The sequence below is a fragment of the Protopterus annectens genome, chromosome 2.part0 (assembly GCF_019279795.1).
Source record: "Protopterus annectens isolate FY-2018-M chromosome 2.part0, PAN1.0, whole genome shotgun sequence".
Lineage (NCBI taxonomy): Eukaryota > Metazoa > Chordata > Ceratodontiformes > Protopteridae > Protopterus > Protopterus annectens.
In genome coordinates this window covers 549,805,274-549,832,083 of record NC_056728.1, presented here as the reverse complement: position 1 = coordinate 549,832,083, position 26,810 = coordinate 549,805,274, and the positions used below count along the sequence as shown (strand labels likewise).

The window sequence follows — 26,810 nt, the reverse complement described above, 5'->3', positions numbered from 1 at the left end:
GCAAGAGGGTGAGTTTGTATGAAAACAATAAATGATCTCCATAAGACACAGAAAAAGCTTCAATAGAAGTAGGGTCTTCTTGCTCCATATGGTGTTTTTATTTTTCATTCTTTCATTTATTCAAACGATAACTGAGTATATTTGCCCCTCCCCTCCTTTTTTTCATTTGCTTTATTTATGTCATGGCAGTCTTAACACAAACATCCATTTTCACACAGCCAGGTTTTACTTGAATGCTTTGCTAGGAATCTTCCATGTTTCTGTGAACTATTCACCATTGCTCTCAACTGCTTTGTTCAAGAAGTCCGGACAAAACCAAAAATAATAGGTGTGCCAAAGCAGAAAATCAGGGGTGTTTGTAAATATCACTGTAATTCACTAAAAAACTTAGTAGAATAACATTTTTATATCAGCAAGTATTTTCTGTAGAATAAAAATATGTGATGTTTAGTACTACTGAGTCACTGTAATCCTTAAAACACAAAGACACTGGAGCACAGACATGATGTGATACTTTTTATGGGACCAACAAAGGTTTTGCAATAACTTGAACTTTCAAGGCAGCAGGAGTCCTTCATCAGGAGTTATTCAGTTACTGATGTTAAATACAGTGCTTAAATGTCTGTTTGTGCCTACAAAGGGAAGTACATCATTTATTTCCAATTGGCTAAATAAGAAATGTTGAAAAATGCTAGTGTGGAAAAATGCAGCTTGGACTACAGAGACTGACACTGTGTGTGGTGTGTGTGTGTGTGTGTGTGTGTGTGTGTGTGTGTGTGTGTGTGTGTGTGTGTGTGTGTGTGTGTGAGAAAGACTTAGAAAAAGGGACTACAAATGTATAACAGGGTCACAATGTGCTATAAAAATCAAAGTTGGCATATTACATTAGAGTTGGCGTTCATTTAGCAGATAAGTTAACAATCAGAGAAACTGCTCTGACATTTAATGAGACAATAAATCTCAAGACAAAAGATGTATAGGGGAATTAAATACAGAAAAGTAAAGCTACAAGTTAAAATTGTAATTTTCAGAAAATCAACAATTTTAAGAGGGGCAGGGCAGCAACATGAGTCAAACTCAGGGATGTTCTGCAAAATCAGGGACAGTAGAAAGGCATGTAATCATCTCTCACTCCCAAATCTATCCTCATCAAACACAGCATGCCCTTTTTGTCATATTCGGTATCCTTTCTTGTCTATGGTACTGTGGGGAAATCTCTGGTAGTGGTACATTGTTAAATGTGCTGTACTTCATGTAGCTTAAGGTCAGTTATTCCTTGCTTATGACACTTGTTATACGGACTCTATCAGCTGTACTTTTTCAGGCCATTTATAGTCTGAAGAAGCACAACACATGAACAACACATGAAGCCACTTCAAAGCTTCATGCAATTCTGCAAGGAAGGTCTCATTACTGACTGTTATAAAAGTGATGCCATCTTCCTGTCTATGCTGTCCTACTGCTTGCCATTTGCCCCACTACCACACGTGGCCTGCTTACTGTTCAGCCACACTGGCTGAGTGGTCACCTTATTTTCATTTCAGATTACTTCCAGCTTAACTTTTTTCACTACCTTTCCATGATACTCTGCTCCATTGATGGCTTTCTGCTCCAAAGTGCACTACCTATAATCTTTCTTTAGAACCTATTGCCATTTTCTGTTTGCACTGGTTCATAGTTCATTACTATACATGCGCACTATGAGGCTATTCAGGAGCCTAGCCCAATTTCGTAACTGCCCTAAGGCAATGTCTGGTTAAATATGCAATAAAATGTGTCCAAATGGACAACAAACTATAACTGAATAGAAACGGGAAATAAAAAAATCTGGACCACAAAGTGAAGTAACTGTTCTTTATTAAAATACACCAACCAAACGGCAAAGCACTTTCGCTATAAAAATAGCTTCATCAGAGTCCGTTCTATTCAGTTAATGTCTGGTTAAATGACTTGCTCAAGGTCACACAGTAACTGATTGGAGGCTGGGGAAATCGAACCCTGTACCACAGGCAGCCACTCACTAACAACTCAAAGCCTTAGTTCTCCACACTAACTGCCAGACTGATTTTTTTATTATTTCGTACCCTCTGTCTCAGACTCTAGTAATCCACAAACAGGCTGATATTATCATCTTATGGTGTTATGATATGCTGGGATATCATTATTTACAACATATCCACCAGCTCACTGTCCACAGAATATACTCCCTGCACCAGCTTGACAGTGGACAAAGCCCAGCTGACCCATCTTCTTTACCAAAGTCCATATTATCTCTCCTCCCTTAAGACTTCAAAGTGCCTTCTATAAAATTCCTTAATAAATGAAATGTCTTGTAAAAATATAGCATGTTGACTTTTCCTGCACCATAATACAGCATTCCTTCTTATTTTGTTCTTAATGTTATGTTAATTTATAAAACCATCACTACTTCCTTATTTTTACCCTATATTCCAGTCTTCCGCTTTTCATTTTACTTACCCTCTCAGCAAGATGATTAACTGTTTCTTCAGACCTGTTTTCATTTTCTAGAATATTTTCATCATCACCTTCTCAGAATTGTAACACTTCTTTTGGCCCAAAAATGTCATCTTCATTTAACTTATTTGTAGTCCAGGCTCATCTTACTTATGTTTGCTAACCCTAACCCTGCCCTGCCCCTAACCCAAATCTTAAACATTAACTTACAACCCTCCCATTCCTCTAACAGTACCATTACACAAGACACACACACACACACACACACTCACACAACTTTGTCCCCTTACCTAGGCCTAACTATAACCCTAGCCCACAAACACTCATACACCCATTCCCACTTACTCTAATAAAGTTCCTGCATTTGATAAATAAACCAGTCAAAATTAACCAGTTCCCACCTACTTCCCCAGATGAACACTCTATTGAACAAGTTGCTGTTTGACAAGCAGCGGTGCAGTTGGGGAAGGTGAAGAGAGTAGTCATGTTGGCCACAGTGTGTTAGGGGGTGTGATAGGCAGATCCTGATTAGCTTTCAGTACATTGTCATTATCAATGCCATTATTGCATCTGCGGCTATGACTGAAGCAATGTAACTCTCCATGTGTGGCTTAAACGGTAGCAGGTGCTTTCTACAGTGTTAAAAGAAGAGCTTTTCTTTTCTTCTCAATAATACGTACATATAAACATACATATATGTAAATTGTACAAGTGTAAATATATATATGTAGATGTACATGTGTGAGGGGGTGATAGCTACACAAGAATGCAGCAAACTCCATTAAATATCAGAATACTGAGATGCAAAGGTTGAAACTGAAAATGCTTAAAGCAAATTATTCTGAAAAGTAAAGTTTCAAAGTCATATCTAAAAAAACATTAAGCTCGTGTATCAGTGAGGTCCTTATATCCCTGTTACCTCTCTCTCTCTCTCTCTCTCTATATATATATATATATATATATATATATCTGTCTCGATTTCTCTCTCTCTCACTGAGAATATACAGCCACTGAGATTTTTGCAGTTTGTGGGTTTGTCTGTAAACAGTTAATCTTCAAAGATGCGTAATCCTTGAGTAGTGACAGTTTGGGGAGCACAGGCCCCAGTGAAGGACAAAACGCATGACTGTAGAGGTTTGTAATAGTGACAATATACATTTTCAGCCTTTTTGTACTTCACTTATTTTCAACTGCATGGAAGTTGCTGTTGGAATATATGCTAGATTTCTGAGATATGCTATGATTTAAAGAGGCATTCTTGAGTATGACTCCAGTTTTCTACCCCACAGAATTTGTAATTTTGTGGCACAGCCACAAAATAATGCAAAGTATGCCAAACCTTCTACAGGTAGATTTACTAATATTTATAGAAAACATTGTAAGAGCCCTATCATTCTGTTAACTTTTTAATGGTATAATATTAGCACAAAAACTGACCTTCATTTTAGCATTAAAAATAATAATCATGGCTGGATTCCTCTGTTCTGGACCTGTCACATTGTTTAATTTTGTCTTCTGTATCCCAGGGAGCACACAACTCTTCTCAGAGAAAACAGTATGCTGACATTTTTAATACATTTAGTTATTTGAGACAATGTTGTAGACAGAGCAGATAGAAGGCTAACCTTCATACAAGTTCACACTGACTGACCCATCTGCTTTTAAAATTCAAGCTGGCATCTATGTAGCAGATAAACAAACTGGGACATGTATTTTGGTTTTGTTGTTGACTCGTTGACTAATTAATAAAATACATCAGGCCTGAATTTCTACATCAGAAGTTAAAGGAGCTTTTAATATAAATAAATTGCTTTTATCAAATATTTAATTAAATGTATTCTACTTTTTATCCAGAATGACACTCTGGATGCTGCCAATGGAATCCTACTGGCTGAGCCATGAAAACTAGAGCTGTTTTAGTCACGCTGTATTAATAAAACTATTTTGTTCTTCTCTATCCCAGGTGATTTTTGCTCTGAATCAGACTCTACTGCAGCAGGAAAGTCTTCGTGCAGGAAGCCTCCAGGTCCCTTATACAACAGAAGACCTGATCAAACATTACAATTGTGGGGACCTAAATTCCATCATCTTTAATCATGATACTTCACAGGTAAGAAAAGTTTAATCTTATATTTTCCCTTCTGATTGTATTAAATTGTTTTGTCACTGTAAACTTACAGGAGAAATAATCCAGTCCACCATTTATACTGTTGTTACTTGCCAATCCTCTCTATTCCCATGTATTGTGAGCAGAAGAATCCTATAATGAAAATTCACCTTGTTGACTTTACTGTTTAAACACAACCTAAAGGAATACTAAATGGTAAAAATTGAAATGTGAATTTTATACAAATGCTGGTATATTTTTTATGTGCTCGACCTAAATCCAAAGGGACTTCTGCAGCAGAACTGAAGCAGTGTTGGAAAGAGATAGATCAGGTAAGAAGGAACTTAGACTTACCAGTGACAGCTTAGTTTTAATAGTACAAGAGAGGTTCCCAGTTTTGGTACCGTGGAACTTTTGTCACAAGTTGTACAAAAAATGAAGTTGATTGCATTGTAATTTGGAAAGAGTGCCATTAAGAAGCAGTGGGCATGAGCACAGTACATTTCTGACTATGTGTACAGTTTTATTTCAGTCTGATGTAGTACATAGACATTAACCTCAGTTTCTGGAGTTAAAAACATGGTGAGTCAATAACACTTAGTTTGTAAAGACTGTCTCAGGAATTTGTTAATGGCCATAGTATGAACCGTAAGGCTCATACTAGAAAGGCCCTTCCAGTGTGGCATATCCATTTGCAGACCTCATTATCAGCTAATTTGTATGTTTTCTGAATCACAGGAACTAGCATGATGTGCAGATCATGGCTGATCTGCATGTCACAGTAGTATCCTGCTGCTGATGTAGGTAGTAGAATTCCTCATCCAGTCACTCTGTCGCACAAACATACACAATCGCACACACACACACACACACACATACACCACACATCACACACACACACACACACACCACACACCACACACCACACACACACACACCACACACACACACACACACACACACACACACACACACACACACACACACACACACACACACACACACACACACACACACACACACACACACGCACACACACACCACACACACACACACACACACCACACACACACGCACACACACGCATGCACACACACGCGCACACATACACACACACACACACACACACACACACACACTCTGCAGTCCCTGTACCTGTCCCTACCCTCCTGTAGTTACTCCCGTAATACTATAGTGCCATTATACCACATATGACTTAGTACCTAGTAGTCTAATGTATCCCCCAACCCTCTGATTCTGTTACAATGTCGGCACCATTATGGCACTTTAAAGAGTCAGCCCTGGTGGTCTAGTGGTTCCCCCCACCCCCATACTGCCTCTTGTACCATTACAGCACTTAAGAGTGTAAGCCTTGGTGTCCGATGGTTTATCCACAATCCCTATCATGTCGTAAGTGCTTTAGGGCACTTTAAGGTGTATTCCCTGGTGTCTGATGTATCCTCTAACCTCCATCCCCATAGTAACATTGGTGCCATTACAGCACTTTAGAGACTCGTCCCTGGTGTTCCACCACCCCGCCGATCCCTGTAGTAATGTTGATGCCATCATGGCAGTGTATTCCCTGGTAGTCTACTGTTTCCTCCCAACCCTGATCCCTGTACTGCGATATTTGCCATTACGGCATTTAGAAGTGTGTTCTGTGTCCCCCCCATGCCTGTCATGCTGTTCTGTGCCTTATGGCACTATTCCCTGATATCTAGTCTACCCCCTCATCCCCTAATAACATTGGTGCCAGTACAGAGCTGCAGATTGTGCATCCTTCCACCCCACCCACAGTCCCTATGTAACAGTGGTGCCAATGCAGCACTTTTAAATTTTCTCCCTGGCGTCCAGTGATTTCCCCCTTCCCCAATCCCTTTTTTGATACTGATGCCATTATGTCACTTGTACACTAAGCCATGGTGCAGAGTGATTCCCCCATCACATTCATGTTCACTGTTGAAAACCACCTTTTCATCATGTTTGCTACCATGACTTGGTGGGAATGGCCGTGCTGATCTACATGGCTGAGCACGTTCTTGAATTGCTCAGCTGTGTATATGGCTTCCTGGGGGTGGTTCAGAGGAGGGAGCACATGGCTAATTAGCATATGCCCCCCAAAATGCCTCACTAGCATTCAGCTTGACTGGGGGGCCAGTCTTTTGCAGTGCTGCTTGTCTTTGTGTTAAGGAACAGTGCATCGCCGTGTAAAGGTGCTTACTGTATACAAAAAAAAAGTAACAGCTGTGTACATGTCATGGTACATTTGTGAATCTGGCCCTTTATAGTCATCATTTTAGTTAATATGTAGACTTAGATACATTTTGGAGAAATATCTATGAAGATCCTGTGAAACATAACAAAGATGCTAAATGGATAGAAGAAGTAAAAGAATAAGAAGTTTAAAGGTGCAGGATATGAAATGGGATGAAGTAACAGCCAGAGAGATTGAAACAAAGTTAAGAAAAGCCCTTAACTGGAAAACCCCAGGCCCAGATGCAGTACCTAACTTTTGGTTAAAAGTATTAACATCTTTGCACGAAGATTTAGCCATGAGTAAGAACTATTTATATGCACACCCCGAACAGACACCAACCTGGCTAACAACAGGCAAAACAATGCTCCTACTTAAGAGTGAACCTGCAAGCTACCCTAAAAATGATAGACCAATAACTTGCCTTCCAACAACATATAAACTATACATGGGACTTGATGCTGATAGAGTTTATAGTCATTTAGAAGAAAACTCATTTATGGCAGTAGAACAAAAGGGCAATAAAAGAAAGTCATAGGGAACAAAGGATAATTAGTTAAAGTCATACTGGAGAACTGTAAAAAGGGGAAGAATTTAAGTATGGCATGGGTGAACTATAAAAAAGCATTTGATAGTATCCCACATTCATGGATAAAAGAATGCTTAAAAATGTACAAGATACACCCTACACTAATCGTCTACATTACAGTGACCACGAAACTGTGTCAGACCACTTTGCAATTAAGCCATGATAAAGGACAGATTATTATCCCAGGGATAAAAATTCAAAGGGGGATATTCCAGGGTGACTCTCTGTCACCGTTGCTATTCTGCTTTGCCACTAACCCATTAAGCTGTTTTCTTAACAGCTTAGGCCATGGCTACAGTTTGCTCCTAGAAAAGAACAAAGTGTAAAGACTTCTCATCTTCTCTCTGTCAATGATTTAAAAATGTATAGCTCATCAGATGAGGAACTGAAAGCACAGCTGCAGGTTGTCAAAACTTTTTCAGATGATAAAAGAATGTCATTTGGTCTTGATAAGTGTGCAAAAGCAACCTTTAAAGCAGGAAAACTGCAATACCAGGAATACATCAGTTTGGGATACGAATGTGATATAAAAGAACGTGAGCAAGAGGGAGTGTATAAATATTTTGAGAATTGATGAAGGATCAACAATAAAACATGAACAAAAATCGAATAAAACTTGGTAAGGAATACTTTAGAAGACTTAAATTAATTCTGAAAACAGCGTTGACATCTAGGAACAAAATCCAAGCTATAAACCAATTTGCTCTTCCTATCCTAACTTACAGTTTTGGAGTGATAGACTGGACCCAAAATGTGTTGGATAGATTAGATAGGAAAACAAGAAGGATGCTTCATGCTCACCAAATGATTTATAAAAATCGGTGTATACCAAGATTATATATTCCCCATTCCAGAGGAGGGATGGGCCTCCTTGAAATTGATTACATGTATAGATCTGCAGTTGTGGGACTCCACACATATCTGCTGACCTCACAAGATCCAAATGTAGTGAAAGTTTTGAAACATGAGGAGAATAAATCTAAGTTGACTTATCTGCTTAATTTAACAGAAGCATATCGGCGTCAAGCAGGAATGGAAATCAAACCAGAAGTAGATAAAAATTAGGCAGTAACTGATTGTGCCAAAAAACAAAAGAAAGAATATAAAGTGAAAGGCTAGATGAGAAGGCAAGAAATGTGGAAAAAGCATAAATATATATGCAAGTATAGAAAATTTCTGGAAGAACCTCATGTTGATCAAGAATGAACGCAGGAATGGTTAAGGAGAGGCAAATTGAAACCAAGATAGTGGGCTACGTACACACTGGTTTACAAAGTCCATTGAACATGTGGGAGAAACAGACAAATGTAGGTTTTGTAAAACTGAATTGGAAACAGTCGCACGTCTTGTTGCTGTTTGTGACATACTAATGGCAGAAGGACTGTGTACTGAAAGGCATAATAATGAGACCAGACTGTTGCACTGGTGATTGTGCAAACATTATGGTATTGAAGTGGCTGAAAAATACTGGAAACATGAGCCACAAAGCATCATAGAAAATTATGACGTTTATATCACATGGAATCACCCATTACCAACAGTTCAAAAGATAGATGTTAGAAAACCGGATATAGTAGTCCAAAAAAAGAAGACAAAAGTAGCATTGATCATTGAAATCGCTACACCCAGTGACTACAGTGTCCTGCATACAGAGAGACACAAAGTCATAAAATATTAGGATCTATAGACAGAAACGAGAGCAATCTGGAAGAAAGATACCCAGACAGTTCCAATAGTAGTAGGAGCAACGGGTCTTATAAAAAAGAATCTACAATTGTATTTAGTTACCAATCCATGTAACCCCATACAAATTGCAGAAGGAGTCATTACTGGGCACATTCAGGTGCTGCGAAGAGCACTTTTGGCTGACATCAAAGATTGAAACAATACTAATTACATGAACTTTAATTGCACTTTGACTCAGGAATTCGGTCTATTTCCATCATAGTATTAGAAACCCGAAAGAGTTAGAGAAATAAAAAAAATACACTTTTTTGTTGTCATCACTTGTGAAAAATAAGCCAGATAAGTAAGCTAACCGATCTACCACAGCATTGTTTTTATTAAAACATATAGTTCATAAATAAAGTTAATATAGCAAAATAATCATTATACATATCCAAATAATATCGAATGATTTTTTGAAATGTTACGTATTAAAGCTCTTGAAAAAGGAGGTGCAGAATTAAAAAAAAGCTGCCATAAAAACAAAACTTGCATCATTCAGTAGTCACAAAATAAACCCCATGAGTGTTCATGAACTCTGGTATGGCTTATCGACTGAGAAGTATTTCAGTGGAGACCAATGGAATGGAAGTAGGACCTTTTTGTCTATAATGCCAAGCCATATGGATGATAAGGAGGAAGCATGTTTTTTAGAGATGTAGGACACAGTATATGAGGGGCTTTATATCTGAGTATAGCTGCCTAAAAACAAATGCACCACCTGACCAGCAGGCATTGCAAGGTCACCATAAAAGAGAAAGCCTGATTGGGCTAGAAGAGTTAGAAGGGCCTTAACAGAAAAATGTGCTGTAAAAACCTTTAGTGCAATGTATGCAGAGCGCACCTCATCACAGTGATGCATTTACATTTACTATGATGATTCCATTATGTCTGTATATACACAGTGACCCAGTGAACAAACTAAAATAGTAAAGAAAGAAGTAAATAAATATCTCACTACATGACTATGCCATGCTATATGTTCAGGGTCTCTGACTTAGCGATTGTTACCTGTTGTATTGTCAGGAGGAGTGACAGGACTGAAAAACTTTATAGCTAAATATCTTGAAGCAGTGCAAGAGATGCACTAGAAAACTGTATCATCCTTGACGGGCAACTACTGTGAAAAGCCAGTATATTTCAGTTCAGATCAGTTTTGAAATCCACTACCCTAACAAAAAATGCACATTTATAATATTAACGTTCTGGAACTTGCATAAAAACAAGCACGCACACACACACACACACACACACACACAGACACACACACACACACACACACACACACCCTGTTAATTACATATATATAAACAGTGGGGTAAGAGCAAATTCCCTTGCTCAGCTGCTCAGCAATCTCATACAAAAAGCTGCCTGCAAAACTGCCATTGAGAAGAACATTTGTTCACATAAGCATTCACTTTTTTCATCAATAAAAAGCATTTGGTCATATGACTTTCCACTCTTCTGGATGACAACCATATATATGGATGGATGACTATATATCAAAATAAAAATATTGAATGGCAAGTGATTGAACACAACTAGTGAATTACCAAACAATAGAAAAACACAAAAAAGTAAAATATATTTTTTCCAGGGGTGAAAGGTCAAATTCACTGTTCCCCACTGTATTATGAGCTTGCATAGGAAAATCCAATACTTGTTATAAGCTGATTTTCGATCAGCTATACTGGCTTTTTTTAACCCTATCCAGGATTACATTAAACATTTCTTGGATATTAATTCTTGGGCCAGTTTTGTCCTCCATATCTATTAATAAAGTGAAATGGGAAATTTCCAAACTTAATTTCATTATGTATGTACATGACCCTCAAATTTAGTAAACTCATTCCTCTGTAAAGGTTATAGCTACAACTCTGTCAGTTAGATTTTAAGATGTTATAAATCTTACCAAAAGAGATGGCATACTGAATGTCTCCAGACTGATGCTGAGATTAGCGGAAACTGCTTTATTTTTTTCTGCTGTTAAATATGTAGATGAAAAGTCTGCAAATTCAAGTAACTATTAGTATGAGGAAACGTACATATTGTACTTAAGTTGAATATTGAATAATCATGATGGAAACTTTGTCAAAAACATATTGTGTGCCACAGTGCTGCATCCCACATGTTATGAGGGACATGTCATGTAGCAGACAAGGGATTTCTACTTCTATTCCTACACTCCTGTTCAACTGCTTTACTACTCCCATCCAAGGTCAGGCCAGGGAAAGTTCAAGTGCTATAAATCTGCATTTAAAAAAGGTCGTACTGTAAGCATTCCACTAAGCAAAGGAATCAGCTCCAGTTGTTGTGAGAGGGCATTATTCCCTGTGTCTACATACATATAGGCTGATGAATGAGGAAACATTCCTTACTTTATGTACCAGAGTATCTAAAAGGACTACCAAATAGACAAAACTGCAATCACAAATATGAAGGCACCCAGGACACCAAAACTGTTGCACACTTCTTTATTCACAATTCACAATCCACAAGTTAAGCGCTTTCATCCAATTGCTGTTGGACTTCCTCAAAACAATGAACATTACTAACTCAACCTTTTTATACCCCTCCCTGTAAATCAATTAAACAATTAAAACTAATTGGTAGGTTAAAATTCCCTTAAACATCAGTTAAAATTGCATAGTATTGCACCAACCCCACCTATTTGTTAGACACATAAAATGCATGTTAAAATTCAGAATGCTATCTCTACCATCAGAAGAAATCCATTGTCAAAGGACAATATGTAAGGGCTGCCAGAATTACATCAGCTGACCAAGATTCTTTATTGGAACTTGAGTATATGACAAGCTTATTTATCAAAAGGGGTTACCCCAAGACTCTTTGTAAAATTTTGTCAGAGGAGGTCAGACACAAAAGAACTGAGGGTGTCTGTAGGGCCATTTTGAGTGGGAATGTGGACTATGATAACGGCAATGGTTTTAGCATGCAGCGCAACAACCAGATAGATATAAAAAGCAAAATGGGGAATGATTTGTTGTTTATCACCACGTATAATCAAGATGTTGAGTGGGTAGTTCGCATCATCCTGTAAAACTGGAGGATATTAGTAGCTGATGCTTGTAGATAAGATAGGGGGATCCCCCAGACTAGTATATAGAAGAGACAGATGTTTCAAAGAATTTTTGGAAATGGGGGCTCATATCGACTCACAACAAAGCAGTAGAATGCCTGGTAATTTTAAATGTGGCAGATGCAATGCATGCGCATATATCTGTGAGACAGGTGGTACCGTATTCATTAATGGAAGAAAGTTTTACTTCCATGGTCATTTCAATTGTAACAGCAGAAATTTAATTTATATGGCTAAGTGTCAGCATTCTTCTGCCTTTTATGTTGGCAAGACCAGCAAACAATTTATGGACAGAATTAGAGAGCACAGTGCTGACATTAAAAATATGAAGTCAACAAATGCCCTAGCCAGATATGTAATACAAAATCCAAACCACAAGTTTAAATTTTTGGTATTACAACAGTTGGTGAAGGACAGGCAGGGCAGGGTGATTGACCTGGATTTAGATGTATGCGAACTAAGGTGGCAATTGAGATTGGATGCCACCATTTTTTCTGGCATTAATGACAGTGTCAGTATTGCAGCCATACTAAAAATTAAACACATTTTAGGTTAACATACACAACACTAATATGTAGCATTTACTTGGATAAGTTGGCAACAATTTTTTGATACTGTTTAGAATTTTATTGTCAGAATGAGATAGTATTCTGAATTTTAACATGCATTTTATGTGTCTAACAAATAGGTGGGGTTGGTGCAATACTATGCAATTTTAACTGATGTTTAAGGGAATTTTAACCTACCAATTAGTTTTAATTGTTTAATTGATTTACAGGGAGGGGTATAAAAAGGTTGAGTTAGTAATGTTCATTGTTCTGAGGAAGTCCAACAGCAATTGGATGAAAGCGCTTAACCTATGGATTGTGAATTGTGAATAAAGAAGTGTGCAGGCAGTCTTAGTGTCCTGGGTGCCTTCATATTTGAGAGTATCTAAAAGGACTGCCAGGGATGCTCTTATGTAAGTCACATTTTTCTATATATGTTATTATTTACTTATTTGATAATCAAAGGGGTGCACAGGTCACTAGTGACTTTTTAAAAAGGTTACAAAAGAAAAATACTGTGTAATGTACTACCTGCTTAAAAAATAGGTATTATTACTATTACTAAAACTATAGCTAGGTTCATAGGTTGGTACTAGGCTATCGGCCCTAGGGCCTATACAAGCCTAACCATAACAATTCCTTAGCTATTTCTTCCCACAATATTTACTTCCCTGGACCCCTGTCTAGCAGGGAATTGACGTGATCCCCGGGTGAATTTCCTATCTCCCATCCAGTTGTCAAGGTTCCTTTTGAAGAGGGCCAAAGAGGCACTCTGCTTGACATGTATGGGCAGTCTGTTCCAGAGTCTGGGGAGTCTCTGGGTCAGGAATCTATCCCTCCAGCATGTTTTCTTCATTGTGATGACAAGGTTTATATCCCTGGAGCATGTGGCTCTGAGGGATTGGAATTTCTTTAAGTGTAGCATGTCCAACAGCTCTGGGATTGACATGGCCTTGAATGTTAAGCAGAGATCGCCTCTGAGTAGACAATATGTGACAGAGTATAGCTGGAGTTTTTTTAGATGGTCAGCATAGGACATCTGCTTTAGACATGTGATTCTTTTAGTGAGGTATTTCTGCAGCCTTTCCAGTTGTTGCAGATGTCTTGAGAGGTACATACCTAATGGGGCGTTGTATTCTATAATGGGTCTAATGAGGGATGAGTACAGTGGAACAATGACCTCCTTTTTCCTGGATGAAAAGTTCTTAGTGATGAGGTGTGCCACATAGAAGGATTTCCTAACTGTTGTGGCGATGTGGTTATCGAAGGTGGGACCACTGTCCAACTGTGTTCCTAAGTCTCTTATCATAGTGCAGACATAATCAGAAATATAAAGTATTACAAACACAGCTCAAAAACTTGGGTATTTACAAAATATGCAACAGTGAATCACTGACGTCCCACACAAGGTAACCATTTGAAAGTACAGTGAGTCTTGAATTAGTGAGATGGAATGAGCAAAAATGGTGGACTTCTGTACTGACACCAGGGTCATTGTGCTTTTGAGTATTCTACTTTTTCTGAGGTACAGTGATTTTAGGGTTAGTATATGTATATATATATATATATATATATAGAGAGAGAGAGAGAGAGACAGAGGGCTACAGCCTTCCACAATGTGGGGTACAGGGAAGCTTGCCTCACTACAAAAAAGATTTAAAAAAAGAATGGTGAGATATGACATTCAGTGCTCTGACTCCGAGCTATTGTTTTTTTTTTTTTTTGAAATCTTGGAACTGGGTCTTAAAATTACAATAGGGATCTGAATATTTTAATTTATTTGTTAGTTGAGATGTATATTGAAAGTTTAAGGGAAAAGGTTACAGATTCCAGCTAACTCGTTTAAAAGGCTATTCTAGAATTTGAGGGCTGCCCATGAAAAAAACTGTTTTGACAACCCCAGCTAAAACCTTCAGTATCAACACAGATTTAGGAAAAACAATAGCTTTGAAAACTAAAGCTTAGGGCAGATTCATATATATGGTATACAGTACATAGGAGTACTGTAATGTGAGATGCAAGGAAAAAGTCTATATGCAACTCATAGACAATGGGATATACTGATTCATATGATTGTTGGACAATTATATTTATGAACTGACCATCACCAACAAAGATCTGCGATATCAATAGCCAATGGTCTCTTTGGATGGAGCATTGCTCTTTGTCCAGTAGGCGTAGGCTGACCATCCCACAAGACAACAGTGCCTGAGTCCAAGATACTAATGAGATGCAGATGAGGAGAGGTAAATAGAGATGGGTAATAATCCACATGCAGGTAAAATAGCTTTTGAATTGAGCTACCTGCTGCCGTACACCAGTCCTCCCTGAGCAAGTATAGTTACGCTGTGCAGTCTTTGCCCATGTAGTTATATGCATACCATATTATATATGGACCTTAAAGATGCAGGAAACAAGTATTGCCATGCAATCTCTCCAAGTACTATTTATCTGTAAAATATATAGGCTGCTATGCTGTTTTGGTCTAATAAAATCTACCCAAGTGCTCAAGGTTATTTTACCATGTTTCTTTTGTATATCCTTTGTACAGCCACCTACCCTGACAAAGCCCTCCCAGTATAATGGAGCTAAAGAACACATATCTGCTGTGCTTTGCACACAGCCATGCCTACGCAGCAGTAACTTAGCATTACTGCATTTGTGATAGGTTCCCTATGTGTCACTGAATACAAATTGTGACAAGTATGAGCCATCTAGTTAAAGTGTACAATCAATTTAATTCACCAAGAGTTAAGCAGATAATGTGTGTAGCCTGGAAAAGAAGGTGACAGTAAAAAAAAAATTCCCTATTTCATTCATGCACAGACTTAGAGGGGACTTGTGCATGTGTAAAACCAAAAAGTCTGTGATATTGGTGCTGCATGTACACACTTAGACAGGACATGTGCATCTGTGAAACCAAAAAGGCTGTGGAATAACACCATGTATCCAGACATGTAAAGTATTACAGTATGGAATCACCCTGCCATGAGAAACCTAGTGAAAATATTGAAAGAAGAGAAACGGGGAGAAACGTTTTAACTCATTAAATATAATACTTGAACGCAGCTGACAGAAAGGTTCAACATTCTGAATATATTCTGGGACATGCATCTATAACTCACCATACTGAAGGGTATTTGATGTCTATGGCCCAGCATATACTGGATGGGAGAAAAGTGATAGGGACTTGAATATGTCACTCTAACCATATCTAATGTGTATTGTGCCAATAATGCAAGTTTCACAGTATGGAAAAGTATTCATGTAATTTGTGTCTAACATGAAAAATGAGTATAGGAAAAATAATTGAAAGACAATATTTATAATGGCTATATGATGAAATACGTAACCTGAATTGAAGTCACATACTCATCTATGGATACTTTGCAACCTGCTATACTATACCAACATCAAAGCTACACATGTTGTCTTCATAATAAATTAAAATATAAAATCATCATCATCAACCCCCGTTTTCCCTTTTTCTACATATAGCCAGGGTGTTAACTGTTGCCTTCTCTGTCTATTGAATGACACTCTCCTACCTTCTTTGACACTCTTGCCTGACTGTCAGAGGTCTCCATCCATCTCTTTGCTAGACAACCTTGTTTCCTCTTGCCTTCTTCCTTTCTGTCCTAAGTGTTCTTCAACAGATTGTCTTCTTTTTGTACATGTGATCAGGCTACTATAATCTATTCTCTTTGACCATTTCTGCAATTGGATCTAGTTTGGCTTCAGCTCTTATATGCTTATTTCTTCATCTGCCTCACAGTGTGTATCCTAACACCCATCTTAGGCACTTCATCTCCATCACCTCTAGCTTCATCAGTTGCTTTGCCTTTATTGCCCAGGTTTCTGTACCTTATACATAAAAATATAAAAGGTAATATGAAATAGTTTCAAGAAAGAGCTGATTTTGCCTATGTATCATAAATTCTCACAGGATTTTGCCTTGGTGGGGGACAAAATTAATCTGTTTTGTAATTAGTCATAGTTGTGCTTTTGTAACTTTGAACCGAAAAATGAAACCAAAAAATGACAAGGGTATTCATTAGAATAATAAAACACACATATGTGCATGTGTGTACAATGCACACACACACACACACACACACACACACACACACACACACACACACACACACACACACACTCACTCACTCTCCACTCTCAAAAACGAATATATAAATGGGATGCTGAGACTGGATAGTCTCTACAAACTGTTTATTACAACACAAAGAGGTGAGTGCTTTTGTTCCCCACAAATGACTTAGAACTTCTTCACTTAATAAATGTACCATCACGTGCATTAAACAGCAATCCACAGTATCACCAACAGTTGTACCAGATATACACCTGTTCTTTAAAACACTATGTTGCCCCGTGTATAGGACAATAGAAGCTTGAAATCCAGCATTAGCTGCTTGGAGGAACAATTTAGCAAAGATACTTTGAATATCAAAAGGAACAGTTGAAAAAAATCAGGACTTCCTGGAGACACATGAACTGGTCAAAAAAGTGGTTGGTGAAAAACTTTAAAACTGATAATCTGCAGTCCCTCTTCAAAAAAAAGGTAGAGGTAGTAGGACAGATGATACTGGGATGTAGACTAGTAAGCCAAAAGGTGCCCATGTTTGTGGTTTCTGTAAAGTATGTAGATTTGTCACTGGTCGTTCTTTCTACATACATTAGAAACAAATAAAGTAAGTGTTAATAATGAATGACACACCTGTTTGAGTGAGAAAGTGTTTTATGTCATCACTTGTTCTAACTATGCTAGCCGTAAGAGTACAAAACTTCAACAGTGTATATTGAATCATTTGTTTTTCCATAAAAAGGCATGAAGAATGCATTATATAGACCCTCCAAGGTTTACCCAGAATTTAGACAACTGCTGTTTTATGTGCTTGAAAGGGTTGTTATTTCATACAGGGGTGGTGATATTTAGACAAAACTGGACAAAAGAGAACTACTCTGGCAGCTAACACCTACCCTGGTATAAATGAACATGAAATTATTAAAATCTGATTTGAAACAGAAGCAGTTAAACATTGACAGTAGCCAGTGTGATGATGTGAGGTATTGCCAGCTATGCCAGGAGAAGTAGGACAGTGGATGTGTAACATATAACAGCATAACTAGCTGGAGTTTTGTAAATAATTATATGTCATTTGTATATCAAAATGATTTGTGCAGGTGCTTGTGTTGAAAATGTATTTGTAAAGCTGCTTGTGTTAAAAATATACCAACAAGTTAAAAAAAGTTCTGGACAGAAAGAAATACACCTGTATGTCAGACTACATTGTAACTGTTGAAATGAATATATTGTAACTGAGGATACTGGAAGAGAAGAGGTTAATCTCAGTCCAGCTAACTTTGAAAAATAGTCTAAAATTAAATTACCTAGTTTAAGCCATAAAGATTGTATCTTACAATTCTGATTGCAGCCAGAGATGAAATGTCTGTGAAAACAAACCAGGACTAGGAATACTACTATATTGTACTTAGGAGTGAGCTAATAGCTATAGCTACCCTGGAAGGGTGGACATTTTGAAATGGTTTTATAGCTTCCAGATGCTATAGCACATCTTAGCAAAGCTCTATGTGTGTGTATTATGGCACATAGGTACTAGATTCTGGTTCAGTTTCTAGTAACCTGTGGAACTTGTTTAACTTGCTTACTTATGTAATCTCTGTAAATAGTCTGTTTGTATTATGTAATGCTGGTATTATGCAATGCTGTATCTGCTTACCCTTGGAGCTTTTCTCCCCGGGCCTCTGCTAAAAATGGACATGCATCCAGTCGGACTATCCCGGTCAACAAAAGTAAAATAAAAAAATAAAATAAAGGGGATAGTGTGGGAACCAGAGTCAGATGACCAGATGTATGTGATATCTTTCTGTAATCCAGCACTGAAATGATGTTTTAATACTAGTTGAGACAGAAGTCTCAGGGCTGTCTGTTTTTGAAACCTGACAAAGAAGGAAGACCACTCACCCACTTAATCTTGCCTTGCTTTAGTAAGTAAACAGGGATTAGTAATTCTTTAGATCAGTCAGGAAAATATAGTGAGATTAATTAAGTACTGTTTTTCTGTAACTGTGTGACTATATCCAGCTGTGTTATTTTTAATATTTAATATTTAACATTTCCTGTGAATGAAACTCTGGTGCTTATTGTAAATAGATATTTAGTATTTTCATGTTCTTTTATTATTTATTATTAAATATATTTAATCTTTTCATTGTGGCTGGTCTTTTAGTGAATATTTTAATCTTTGGGAGTACTTATATTTATTTGGTGACACTGTGGCCGCTCCTGAAAGTCTTGCTGCATTGGCAAACAGTACCATTTGTATCAGTATTAATTTTACTCAGTATAATTGGGTACCCTTGTAAGGACCTTAGAGTAGTTGGCTTTGAAGTATTCTGGTGGTGGAACTATCTTATAGTCTGGGCATAACTAGTAAACCTGTGCCAGCCTTTCCCAGGTGTGTGTGTGTGTGTGTGTGTGTGTGTGTGTGTGTGTGTGTGTGTGTGTGTGTGTGTGTGTGTGAAAATCAAATCTCAAAGAGTGTGTGTGTCAGCTACTTGGAGCAGGGACACAGAGCACTGGTTTCACAGAGAGGGTGGTGGAGGACTTGGCTTAGAACACTTGGCTGAGCACTCTGCTCTACAGCTGTGTCAGTGGGAGCCTTATTGGGGGCCTGGAGAGACAAAGAGAAGCCAAGCCCCTGGATGGAGTGTGCTCCCTGTGTGCTCTTAAGAGAAATTGTGCTTGGTGCAGATAGCTGCATCTGAAAATACTGTGTGTATCTATTTCTGTTCCAAGTGAACGTACCTCACCAGTGTCAATATAAGGACTGAGACTCCTTGATTACTAGCCCAGAAGAGGGGCATCACAGCCATGTTAACCTGAATGTCCTTCATACTGCAAAATAAGCCGAGTCAGACTTGATCAGTATTTGGATGGGAGATGGTAGCTGAGTAGTAGAGGTTGATTTTAAACTTTTATAATCTGGTGCATATGTATATATGTAGATATGAATGTGATTTTAGCATTTTGTTCTAACATTCACATTTTTATTGGTGGTTTTATGTCATGTGACACTGTGGGTTGATATTTAATGCAAATGTGATGGTTCATTTATTGCATGAATAAGTTCCAATTCATTTATAAGTAATGAAAGTGCTCACTGCTTTGTGGTATAATAAGCAGGTAATAGTAGTGACTATTTGGTCCCAGCATCTAATTTTTTTTATTTTTATTGGTATTTATTGTGATTATTGACACTATTCTGGAGGATTTATAAAGTTGATATATATATCTATATATATATATATATATATATATATATATATATATATATATATATATATATATGGGTCTATATTAAAAGACCGAAAAGGTGTTTCAGCGAACACCTCTTGATTGACAAGTAATGAGCGAATGCACTAAAGCATGAACGCTCAAAACAGCGATTTCTTTCCCTGGGAAAGAAATCACTTGGCCATCCCTGTGTGTTCGCCCTTTTCCTCACTGTAGTGCGATCTTGGAGTTGGTATATTTAGCTAGGGGGGTTGTGGGGGGCTGTTTTGTTTTAAAGTGTGTGTGTGTGTGTGTGTGTGTGTGTGTGTGTGTGTGTGTGTGTGTGTGTGTGTGTGTGTGTGTGTGTGTGTGTGTTTTTGCTAGCAGTTTCTTTCCCAGGGAAAGAAACCGCTGTTTTGAGCGTTCGCGCATTAGTGCGTTTGTTCATTACATGTTGACCAAGAGGTGTTCGCTGAAACACCTCTTCGGTCTTCTAATATAGACTATATATATATATATATATATATATATATATATATATATATATATATATATATATATATATATATATATATATATATATATATATGGAAATCACTGGTATGATAATTATTGATGACTCAGTTGTTAAGCACAGGATGATAGTCTGACAGGCAGCTATCTCATAGGAGCCAATACTGTGTGCATAAGTACGCAGTTAACACCTTCCCTCCAGCAAGAATGACTACAATGGTGGATAAATAAAAACGTCTCAAAACCATGTATAAAAATATGCTGGAGCTTACCATACTAGGTTCAGCTAAGGGTAAGAGACAGATTCTGAATGGAATCCTCCCTTCATCTAGAATAATACCTAGATACAAGGATAAGATAACTGCTTTCCATAATCGGTTAAGTTCTTAGATTCATAGAGTTATAAGTACTTACTAGGCTACTGATCTGCGCAGATTTTCAGAAATCGAGACTTAAATTTCTATAGTACTTTTGGCCCTTATATTTTGCATACAAATAACCTAGAGATAGACCAAACAAGGATATATAGGGACATTTACATGTTTCCCCTATTCATGAGGGATAGGGGTGCTAAACCAGTGGTCAGTTTATGGTTACTCATCCATTCATTGTAACTTCATTTAAAGAGACTAAGAGAATTACTTTGTTTTATGTGGAGTGAAAAACAATTCCATAGCAGTAGTATTCTCTGTGATACAATCTTTTCCTCCAACACATTCTATTTATTTTGCAAAACAGATTGAGATCTCTTGAGTAGGTGTTATTCTACCATTGGACTTCAAAATTTGTAATAGGCCTGGCAGAACAAGGTCTGATGAAGCTCTATATGCAAGGCAGAAGTTGACTCTCGGTAGTATTTATGATACTGAGAAGACGGACAAGGCTTTGAAATGGCTGCATAGTTTTTATGATTTAGGCCCTTGAATTATTTAGTGAGAAAGTGTGGTCATTCCAGTTGTCATGATACTTCATACCAAATGGGAAATTATACTCAATGATAGGTCTCATAAGTGCTGATTACAGTGGAGCAATTACACACCTGGATCTGAGCACAATGCATTTAGATATAAGCGCTGCAAAAATACATTTAGATATAAGCGCTGCAAAGAAAAATGACTTCCTTACAACACAGGAAACGTAGTGATGAATAGGACAGTTCATTGTCTACATAGGTTCCTGGATTCCTAACTAAGGCATCAGTTTTCAAGGTTGGGTTGTCAATGTGATAGTTACAAGGCCTGCCAAAGGATATGATTATACACTTTTTTGCATTTAGTTTTAGTCTATGGTCTTGACATCAGCAATTTGTTTAGGACAGGCACTCTTGACAAATCTTGGCATCTTCTGGGGAGTTTATGATGGCACCAAGTCTGTGGTCATCTGTAGACTTGGTCAGCCACAAGCCCTTAACATTAGCTATGACTTCTTAGATGAAAATGCCAAACAGGAGTGGCCCAAGGACTGAACCCTGGGAGTACATTTCTAGTGACATGTCTTTTGGAGGAGGTTCAGAAGCTCACTCTAACTTCCTGGGTACTATTTGTGAGCCAATTTGCTATCCACCAAATTACATAGAGACTGACATTTAGCTGGAAGAGTTTATGTATGATACCCGAGCATGGGATTGTGTTAAACAATGAGGTCTAGCTATGCAGTGTTGCTGGTATCATGCAATTGGATCCAATATGTGTCACCCTGAGATGAAATGATCAACAATCTAACTTAATTTGCAAAAGATGATATACTGAATATTGGCCAAACCTCTTTCTTACCCCATTGTGCATTTTTAGGTAAAGTTCATGAAATTAACATTCCAACGTAAAGTTCATGAAATTAACATTCCAACCTGAGTAAACATCTTCAGTCCCAAACTGGTTGATATTAAGGTGACTGTGCTCACTGTCAAGTCTTAACAATAAACTTCATGATCGTCAGGCACTTCTGCATTTCCAATGTGTCCATGTATGTGCTGTTACCAATAATGGTTCAGATCCCTGAACAGCCTCCATTTTATTCCTACTACAACTTCATACCAATTGGTGATAATGGTAGGGTATCAGTGTACATCAGGGAAAATACCCCTTTAATATGGTTATGAACAGATCCATCTCAGTCCATTAAATGAACTTCAGCTCCCCCTAGAGACATCAACTTTACAACTCATAACCTGCTGTTGATCACCTTCCATATTCCAGATGACAACAGTAAATTTTTGGCATTCATAGGTGATACCTTGTAAACAATGTTTCTTTAATCCTTGGCAACTTCAACCATACTTCTCAACTGTACACATTTTCGCAGAATGTCCAGATTTTTGCCTCATGTTTTTGATCTGTTCCTCATAAAATGTGTGATTTTCTGGCAAATCACTGGGATGATCTGAGGACTGAAGTCATTAAATAATAATATACATTTGTGTTTCAGACTTCATATCCTTCAGAAAAATGCATACTAAGACATATCTTGTTATTCTAGCAATTTTCTAACTTTATAAGAGCAATATTTAAAATCTATCCCTATTGTTGGTCCTTTGTGCCTCCATTCTGTCAGGCTTTGTCCAGATTTTTTTTCACTAAGAGGTTGAGAGGTATGACTTCAACTATATATCCACTGATTGGCATGCATATACGTCCAGTGCTGGATATGCTCAGTATTCCTTGGACTCGGTAAACAAAACTGTCCTGGATCAGCTTGCCCTCAACCTGGAGAGGGCATAAAATTTTTGACTTAGTACTCAGAAAACATGGCCCATTTTTGCTTTCTTTCCATGGTCAGTCCTTCATTAGTAAATTCTGAACATGATCCGGTTACCTTTACCCTGAAAACTTCCACTCTCTCAGTTTCTAACAGCACCCCCTATAACAACTCCAAAAAAGGCCAACTTCATACAGCTGTATGATGAAATCTCTAGATTTATCCATGTCAACTCCACAGTAGACCCCTGTTATGCAGCATATTACACAATTGATTTTTATACCCATTTACATAAATGTGTTGACCTTTGAAGCCCAAGAATAGTGGTAAATTCAATTAACCATCCTTGCAGTCAACCAGTATAAACAAACTGTAACAGAATGAAGGAACTCTTTAAACTTCCTCATAGGGATAAAACACCACAGCATTAAAATAATATTAAAAACCTGACTAGAATCTGAAAGCAACTAGAATGACCTGAAACCATCACACAAATTAAGGCTTGCAACATAAGCAGAGAATAACTGCAGGTCCCTCTTCAGTTATGCCAGAAAGTTAAGAAATAATTCTAAGTATTACTCTGAGCTTTTTCATAATAGAGCCTTCCACTCAGACCCCCCCCAGAAATTGCAAACAGCTTTTCCACAGGGCCAGTTCTCAGTTGAGTGATGAGCACTCCCCCTCTGTTATTAGTAAGAAACATATGAGTAAAATACTTTAATGACCAAGAACACTTCCTCTATGAGACCAGACAACACACCAGGTTGTCTAATTAACGTGCAATTGATCCCCTGCTCAAACTGTTGAACATAGGCCTTGCTACAGGCTATGCCTGTGAATCCAGGTGCACTACTGTGGGAAAGTCACTTCATAAAGACAGACCCCCCCCCCCATGGACCCAGAGGACTGTAGTCCATCAGCTTTATTAGTCCTTTTTGTAACGTCAGGGAGTCCAGCATCATTAACCTTGAAATCCATGACATCACAATCCTGATTATGCTTAACCCACTGCAATTCCACTTTGTAAATGGCAGGTCCTTTCGGCTGAGGCTTGCCAGCTTCTTTGGGAAGGTCACTTAGATGGTTGACAGTGGTTTCATCATCATTGCTACACACCTTAATCTGGTCAAGGCATTTGACACCGTACCACATGATTTAATTGTTTATTATTTGATGGCTTTAAGCATAAATCCCTAAGAGGTAAGATGGATTGTCAACTGTCTTAAGAATAGAAAGCACATTGTCTGAGTGGGTAATGCCTCCTCAGGCAGAGATAGGGGGTGACCAGTTGTGTCCCCCAGGGATCTGTGCTGGACCCCCTTCTGTTTAGCATTTGTTTTTCAGATATCCAAACTGTTATCAGTGATCTCTGATTAACAAAGTTTGCGGATGACTGCTAGCCAGGTGTCGTCGTTAAATCCCCCTTGGATATATATATATACTCTCCAAACTGAACTAACTAAAATCAATTTCTGGTGCAAAGAAAAAGGGGTAATATTAAGTGCTAAAAAATGCAGCAGCATGCCTTGAAGAAGAAGAAATACTCTGCATCCTACTGCATTGAGAGCATCCCTTTAACAAACGAATCGGCGATCAGGGATAGCTCCCTCTCCTTTCACCATCATATGGGGACTATAGTTGGGAAACCCTTCTACATTTCATAACTAATTGTCGAGAACATTGCTTCAAAAACAAAGGAAGTTATCATCTCTCTCTGTATTCTGTCCTAGTCAGGCCAGGTTTTTGAATAACATGGACCTTTTGTCATGTATCTGGTTAGGCATGTTTAAAAAAAAACTCATAAAATACAAAGGTTCCTAACAAAAAGGATCCCTGGTCTCATAAACTTTAGCTACCAAGAGAGATTGTAGTCCTTGCTGTTGTACTCAGTGCCCATACATACGGCTAAATGGAGACATGTGCCTAAGTGACCATGACCTTACAGATCCAGTTATTCTCTGCCTCCTTTTCCTTGACTAGTCAAATTGTGCTACTAAAACCAGAACCAGAGATTTAAACTTTCATCAAGAAATTAATACAACTAGATGGATTGATATGTTCTTTAGCTTCATCTCCCCTTGTTTTGGAATACACTTCCCTGGCATGTCAAGTAAAGTGATTCCCTGTCATCCTTCAAACACAATTTGGAAAGTTGGATGGATGCCTTTAAATTTACAACAGGAGTCACAGACATCATCCTCCTTACAAAAAGTGGTAGAGCCTGAGGATAGGTATTGGTATTGTCAAGGCATGCATGGCCTCTGGTCTGACATGCCTTGTATATCGTCTGATTAAAAAAAAAAAAAATATATATATATATATATATATATATATATATATATATATATATATATATATATATAAACCAGGTACTAAAAAACAAACCAAATCCACAAGAAGAAGGAAATCCAACGAGTCACTGAAGACTAACCACACAATGTTTATTCAAGAGTAAATGTAAAGCGCTTTTCGTCGCTCAATATTTGAGCAACTTCTTCAGACATTAATGACTTGATCTAATTAAGTATTTATACTCACATCACTTACACCACTTGGTTACAAGTCAATTAAAATTTAAAGTGATGGAGTATATCACACAATATAGCAGCAAATAATATATTAAAAATGTTTAAAACACTATAACACCAACTCACAATAAATACAGCCTAAAGGAGTAACCATAAGAAGATTTCCTTCTTCTTGTGGATTTATATATATATATATATCTCGAACATCTGATCAGCCAGTACCAGATGGTCAAAGTTGTGAATGGAGATCGTCGTACAACGAGGAACGGGAAATCAGCCATTCTCTTCACTGTACTGTGATCTCAGAGTTGGTATATTTAAAGTAGCAAGGAGTGTGGGGGTGCAGGGGAGCTTGCCCCCCTGCAAAAATGTGAAACAAGATGTTTTTTATTTTCTGATTTCATTTTTTAATATACACACACACACACAAACACATAAATATGTATACTATTTGAGTACATTTGTTTAATTATTCTGTGAAGCAGGATGGCTGTGATATTTCAGAACTGTCTTGCTGTTATAGTGCTTACTAAAGTATATCGTACCCCACAGTGGTGTGTTGAAGTCTGGGCAGTGACAGCAACTTTCTGATGCACTACACTACTCATCCACTCTTCTTCTCTGAACCACTGGTGATATGTAACCACACACACACACACACACACACACACACACACACACACGCATTTTTCAAACAACTCCATTGTTAACAGAATTTATTTTAAATTTTGATGCAAGCAGATGTGAAGCAACTACACAGTATATTTGCTTGTGGTAAAACAACGTGCAGTGTCACTTGTATTGTGCTTTTTTTCTGTTTATTTTATTTTTTTCTGTAGTGGATAGTACTGAAAAATGTAAGAGTGCAGAATATGAGCATTTCTCATATTCTTAAAATGTTCTACATGTTTAGAGGAATACCTTACACTGTGTATATTATAATGCTAGCTTTACCATAGAGGAAA

At 37.8% G+C, this 26,810-nt stretch overlaps 1 protein-coding gene across 1 annotated transcript in view; it reads left to right on the top strand.

Moving 5' to 3' along the window:
- LOC122793144 (metalloprotease TIKI1-like) overlaps positions 1-26,810 on the top strand; it is an 845,736-nt gene that overhangs the window by 514,030 nt on the left and 304,896 nt on the right. Inside the window, exon 3 of the mRNA XM_044060930.1 lies at positions 4,439-4,585. Within this exon, the coding sequence (XP_043916865.1) occupies positions 4,439-4,585 (147 nt within the window). The remainder of the gene's footprint in view (positions 1-4,438; positions 4,586-26,810) is intronic.